General features: G+C 34.2%; 1 protein-coding gene across 1 annotated transcript in view; it reads right to left on the bottom strand.

Moving 5' to 3' along the window:
- LOC106462188 (villin-1-like) overlaps positions 1-7,322 on the bottom strand; it is a 42,681-nt gene that overhangs the window by 30,650 nt on the left and 4,709 nt on the right. Inside the window, exons 2-5 of the mRNA XM_022389380.1 lie at positions 6,134-6,208; positions 3,296-3,334; positions 2,425-2,490; positions 1,664-1,794 (exon numbers count right to left, since the gene is read on the bottom strand). Coding sequence (XP_022245088.1) covers positions 1,664-1,794; positions 2,425-2,490; positions 3,296-3,334; positions 6,134-6,208 — 311 coding nt within the window. The remainder of the gene's footprint in view (positions 1-1,663; positions 1,795-2,424; positions 2,491-3,295; positions 3,335-6,133; positions 6,209-7,322) is intronic.

The following is a 7,322-nucleotide window of genomic DNA, read 5'->3' on the forward strand; positions in this document are numbered from 1 at the left end:
GCATTACAAAAGTTATGGTAACATTAGAGCCAGGTTATGTTTTCTTTTTTTGATGATGGTGGGGGGGGGGGGCAAAGCCAGACATGTCAAGTCTCACAAAATTTGATCCTTTGCCACATTTTCAAGGCCCCGAGACCAAATCTCACTCATTTTATGCTCAGTTAGTCAAACTCTAACTTACCTTCCGCATTATTGGCCAGTGGAAACTCAAGAAGGTTAGGCTTTGTTTGTCGTAACAAATACATGATACTAAGCTTGGTTGTTTTGTATATAGTTTCAAGATTTCTGTATTTGCACTGATGCCAATTTGTATCACAATATTTTTCATCGATTATATTAAACTTTTGATTATCGTTCAATGTCATTTTAATCCTTCAAAATTCACTATTTAACTTCATTGAAAAAAAAAAATCGTGAGGAACATGTCCTAGACCCTCCATTACCCCTAGACAAGCGCGTATTCATGCCTTTGTCATGAGATTAGATATATAGGGTAGTCCACAATTTTATTTCCTATTTTAAGATTTAATAATTAAATAATTAAGGAAATGCAACCATGCGTTTTCAATATTTTGTAGACCAATTCAAACAGTTGTTATTGCCATGTTTTTTCTTTTGTTTTTTCACTCCAGTGAGTAGTGTAACCCCATAAAATGGAAACTGTGGAAAAAATATTCAATGCGTCGTTTGGCTTGCAAAGAACAAGACAGTGATTACGGTGCAGCGTAATTACAGACGCCACTATCGGAAAGAAGTATGGGGGTATGTTAAAGAGATCGTGTATCGCACACCCATGGCAAATATCATGGAGCTAAAGACCAGAATACGGACGCCATCGCCACTGTAACTGTGGACATGTTGCAGCGAACGTGGATTGAAACCGAATATCGGTTAGACGTGCTGAGAGCCACTAATGGTGTACACGTAGAAGTATAATGACATGTGAATAAAAACTGTTTGAGTTTGGCTACAAGTTGTTGAAAACTGCATGGTTGTATTTCCTTAGTTAATTAATTGTTAAATTTTAAAATTGGAAAGATAACATTGGACCATCCTGTGCTCTTGGTAATTAATCTACCTTTTCACCTCTGCAAAGTGTACTTGGAATTGCCCCTTCCTCGTCCCAGTATTACTGATTTAAATTTCCGGGCGACTTTTTAATGAAAACTTTCTGGCATTTTACCAACTAAATCTTTCTCACACGCCAAACTGAAGCTCACTCCTATCCTGGCTACCCTATTTATAATGGTTATTTCTAGGATTTAATGTGAGGCAATCGTGGAAATCCTTAGGTATCCCGGAAAACAGGCTAACTAAAGGTCACCTTGAAGAGAGGGTGCTAAGTACTTGATCCTGTTCTCCCTCCCCCTTCAATAAAAAAAAAGCGATGAGTAATATATATAACCACATCTAAAGATGGTTGGATCATACTGAAAGATGCCATAAAGTGAGCTTGATATTTTGAGCCCAAAGCTATTGACATGGTCAAATTGTTAATGGAGTTTTTCAGATTCCACTTAGCACTGGATATTTCTGATGTTTTTTAAAAGAGAAAATGTAATAATATGTGTTCTTTGGTTCGACTGCTATGTAGATTTATATCACACAAAATAAAACCGTAAAATTGTTACTTTATTGTCAGTGCAGTATGTTTCCTGATTACCTGATTCCTCTCCTGAAATACGATAGAAACTGTTTGGATTCATGGCCTTCAACCTCACGATGTTGTACAGGGGAACCTCCGAGAAAGTCGTCAAGTTCCACAGTTTTATAAGCTGCAACTCCAGCTTCATCCTATTTATAGAGTAAAAAATATCGCGCGTATAAAAATAAATCCTCCATCTCTGTTTTGTATTTATTTTTATTTTGGTAAGATGAAGAGATCAAAAATCAAATGGAACATGTTCAAAAATCGATGCTTACATTAGCAATTTTGTTTTGTTTATTTGGGTACAAGTTACTCATTCGTTACTGGCAAAACAAATTTTGAAACAGGTAGAGTTTGCTAGAATGTTTTGCTGACATGGATAATTTTGAACAAGATAACAAATCCATAACTTTCTTAGACCGAAAAATTTTTTTAACAATGATAACTAGCAATCGTTGTGTGTGTGTGATTAATAAAGCATTGAAACGTCTAAACACATAATTAGATGCAAAATAAGATCAAACACTAAGCGTGTTTGATAAAAAATGTATGCCTAAATGTTGGAAATAAAAATATATATAATTTTATCTAGAGCTGATTTAGTTTTATTAAACGTGAATAATTATTTTTCTTATATATCATGCATTCTAAGTGGCTTCAAAACAAGTTGTAAGTCTAATCTTGAATATTATAACTAATTCAAAAACAGCATAACATTTGTTATTAAATTTTTATGTGATTTGCATTTTTTATATGATTTACAGGTCAATACTTACTCGAGAGGTTTGAGAGCCTAACCAGAAGTGTATATGAACATCAAGTCCACGACGAGCTGGCTTCGGCTGGACAAAAACACAATATTTATAAAACTAAACTTTATATACTTAGTTTATTTTAAATGTTTAATTATATTACTGCTCTTACAATGGTGTCACACGCATTATTTTGAACCTGAGCGGGACTTTATACACACAGGGGCAAAACGCTCAGGCTAGAGACCTTTATGGCTCAGGTATAGTTGTCCATAATTTTGAACTACTGAACAGTCAGCGGTACCCACCGCAGCAGAAGCTTTGAACCAAAGAAAGTGATTGACTGTCACTTTTATAATACACCATAGCTGAAAGGGTTTATCAGAATCGCAGTGTGAACCTTGAATATTCCTTTCCACAGCCCGTTTGTTTGTTTGAAGTTAAGCACAAAGCTTCAAAAGGGGCTGTCTGTGCTTTGTCCACCACGGGTATCGAAACTCGGTTTCTAGGGTTGTAAGTCCGTAGACATACCGCTGTGCCATTGGGCCCCTACCCCGGCATTGTTTATTTACTATTGTACAATATCATATAACTTTATCTTCTTCTTTAACATATTTTAAACAACATTTTCAGGTGAAAGTTAATATCTTTATTTTATGAAGTGTGTAAGATATTATTTAATGCATTTTTACGTGGAACATTTTTACTGCACAAGTAAAATAAACTAATTTTTCAGTATTTTAGATATATAATGTTAACTTTTCACATTATAACTTTATTTCATAGCAACAGTTCACTGTAAATATATCGTACCTTCATTTCAATAGTTTTCTTAACTTATCTATCTAGTCTAATGAACAATAGCATTATCTCGAGAACCCAAACTTTGTCTTACCTTCATAGCTGAATCACCTTGTTCACCATATTCTGTTGCCTGTATTAAGTAGATTCAGAAGAGATAGTTTATGATTTGTTTAAACAACATAGAGGGAGCCACGCACAATTATGTAGTTTGCTATATATTATTAAAACACTGTAAAAATCCATATTAAATATTTATTTACTGATCTTGATTAGCATTCTATCGTCAACAACTAAATAAGTAATCATCTGTATTCAATAGATCACTGAGAAGAAAGCATAAAAAATATTAAACCAACATTAAAGGTATAAAAATATATTTATTAGCAAGTTTATAAAACAATCATCTACTGAAGTGTTAAGAAGGAAACAGGATTTTCTTTTCCATACGCTTAGCAGTATTGAATAGCGACCAACGAATGATTGTGTTAATTGGTCGGTATCCGTACGCTTGTAAAAATATGATTTTTAACGTGATAATACCACACAAAAAAAACACCTTTACTATTAGCCTTGTAATGCCTGCAATTGAAAAGCTTAGAAGGACAGTCCTTTTCTCTCCCATGGTTCTGACCTAGCACCCTGCGACGTTCGTATTCTGTAATCCTCTCATTTCTACACATCTGATAGCCTTAAACTACAGTAGCTGGAGTCGTTACACCATGTCTACATTTTATAAAACTGGTATGAAAACGATGGAGGACGTGCATCACATTTACTAGGAACTGTGTTGATAAATCTTGTACATATTTTTAACACCATTGGTGTAGGTTGGTTAGTCGTAATCTGATACAGTTTACCGATTGGTTTGATTAGTTTTGAATTTCGCCCAAAAATACACAAGGGTTATCTGCGCTAGCCGTCCCTAATTTAACAGTGACAGGCTAGAGGGAAGCCAGCTAGTCAACAACCCTCACCGCCAACTCTTGGGCTACTCTTTTACCAACGAATAGTGGGATTGACCATCCTATTTACACTATTATAGTTATATTTAATAGTGATTTACTTTATTTTATGAATTTATTAATACAAAAGAATGTTAAATACGTGGGTTATTAAGTGACATTTCATGACGTCAAAATGCTGATGGTGCAGACAGAGTGCATAGAATTCATATACAATGTGTACGGAATACATAATAATTTTTATGTAACTAATTATATGATTATAATTTACTCTGTTACGAATGGAAACTTGTTATGATGAACGTGAGAAGCACGTTCTTCACAAAGATATACAGTTTAGGTACTTTTTTTTAGTCACAAGAAATTCTGAAATATCTGTTGTAGGAAAACTTTGAAGTAGCTGATTTAGCTATGATAAAAACCATAACCATAAAAAAGTGTACTTCTTGAAATATATATATATAGCTTAAGTTGTTAGGTACCGAGCGCTTATCCGAGTGTTCTTACTGTTATTAATTTAACCACGAAACAACAAAATCACTGTAATATTTTCAATAGTAAAATGGGTTGGTATAATTGAACTGCAAACGTCGTTTGGCATTACTTTGTTTTATTATTGCCGTTGTGTGTGTGTGTGCGAAGTTACACGAGGGCTAACTGCACATAGCAATCTATAATTTTGAGCTTACACACTATAGGTTTGTTTGTTTCTTATTAAGCACAAAGCTACACAAAGGGCTATCTGTGCTCTGACCACCATGGGTATTATCGAAACCCGGTTTCTAGCAGTATACAGACTGTAGGAAATGTAGCTAATCAACAGCAACCACCGCCAAACAATTCTTGGGCTACTTTTGTCTGACCGAATAGTGGCATTTGACTATTAATCTTTTAGAACACTTTATTCCTTTGTTATTCTCTAGAGATAAAATCTGTTCCGCCTGTGGCTGATATTGCTGCAATAGTGCAATCTGTGCAAAAAAGTAGAAGACAGCAATGTCCTTCACTAGTAGAGCAAATGATATCTTGAGGAAACGATCTCCTCTAGGTTAAATGAGAATAACCAGCGACATGGAGGCGCTAATCAATATGGGTATAGCCAACATTTCCAGTTAAGCAGGAAACGATAGGTTTAAACAGTGTACGCAGGATCTCAAGTGAGTTGGTTGACGGGAAGGCACCTTTTGTGAAGAAAATCTGTTTGATAAGTTCGCAAGTCTAGTAGAAGCGGACCATCTAATGCCATACTAACACAAATATTCACACTGTGTTTGCCAAGTGATTTCAATAAAAACTGTTTTCATTGTGTATAACACATCGTGCCCATTCTTTTCATTTTCTTTCTTGAACTCAGTTATTTTAAATAAATTTAATATTACTTTGTAATTCATCCTGACGATCCTCCGGTTATAAAGCGGTCATGCCTAATACCCGTTGAGGAAATAAGTTTAACCTTAGAATACCACAGCTTCACGTTAAAATGAAACATTGTTAAACGTAATCTCACATGATGCTTTATTATTCTCTTGGTCCACAAATTTTTCACAAATGACAGGAAGCTTAGTATATTTTACTCTCTGTACAGTCGCAAATAATGAACTCGCCCAACTGGAAACTCTCGATAAGAAAACTATTCTAACTAACAACCATTTTATTCTCTCACAAACAGCTGAGTTCTCAATAGATTTGGACTGCTATTATCCAGATCATTTTAATGACCAAATCCCAGTACGGCAGTTTGTTATGCTTGATTTCACAATTCCAATTCTAACAATTTGTGATTGAAAGTAAAGAACACAGTCTAACTACACTACATTTACTATATCAAGTGACGACAAGGCCGTTTATCCAATACCAGAACTCATCAGACCAATTAGTTGTTTTACTAAATTTCCGCTAGGTGATAGTTTTAAACATTTACAATTTTTCACTACAACATACTGTACATTACACAGTGATTTACTTACACAAACGACAATGTAAGAATCTCCAGTGTAGAAAGTGCTGTGATGTTCTTGGGTAAGAAGGACTAATTCCATTTTCTGAAATAATGAAAAACGTAGATTCACATACTTTATAAAATCAACATATTTCTCAGAAAAAGACAAATATAGTTAGCTAAATAGCTTTGTATAGTTATTTGAGCATAACAAAACATAATCATACGCTCATTACGTTTTCTTTCATCTTACAGGTTACGTTTTGGGTAACACTTGGCATCGCTCCCTAGGGTTTTGGTTTTGTCTATATTTGGTTTATTGGGCGCATGTACAAAAGTCACCCTGTTTGTTAAAAAAATCCAGCAGTCAGTCGAAAGGCCACAAAAATAATATAATTCTGTATATGGAGATAAATTATTGAGTTTTGTTATTTCTGTTTCAAGTTAAGCTATTTCTGTAATGCAATCAATAGCAAGTAAACTCAATCAAATGTAGTGTCCAATAACAAGTAAATTCAATCAAATGTGAAACCTCTAATAACAAAATAAATTGAGTTAAGTGTAAAGTATCTAATGACAAGTAAACTCAACTGACTGTAAAGTCCCTAAGAACGGGTAAACTCAATTGAATGTAAAGTCTATATCAACAAGTAAACTCAGCTGAATGTAAAGCCTCTAATAAAACGCTAAATGTTTATCGAGAACAGCTTGTCTCCACCCTATACCTGAAATTTCATTAACAAATCTACGTGCTTCAAACATTTCAAACCTATACTACAGGGCAATTGCTTACAAATACATTCAACTCATGCCACCGATGTCTTTAAAATTTATTATTCAAATGATTGTAAAATACCTTATTGAGAAACACCCATGTTTCACTTTTTTGAGTAAACCAACCTGCTTAAAATACATGAAAAACTCAAGTTAAAAACCATTTCATAACTTTGCTTTGCACGTGTTGTTATCACGACAACAACAACAAAAAAACTTTCATAGTTGACCATACAATAACAAATACACAGCTGGATTTCTACAATGACTTACCACTGATAGCACAGCTAGCCAGAATGGTTTTGTACCGAAAGTAATAAACTAAGAACTAAATGCTTTTAAAATACCAACAAGTTTTTTTCCTATTCCTACTACAGTCTTGCTGTAATTGTATAGATTTTTACCCAGCTAGACCTAATTCTGTAGTGTGTTTTTTCTATTCC

Source organism: Limulus polyphemus, unplaced genomic scaffold (assembly GCF_000517525.1).
Source record: "Limulus polyphemus unplaced genomic scaffold, Limulus_polyphemus-2.1.2 Scaffold1114, whole genome shotgun sequence".
Taxonomy (NCBI): Eukaryota; Metazoa; Arthropoda; class Merostomata; order Xiphosura; family Limulidae; genus Limulus; species Limulus polyphemus.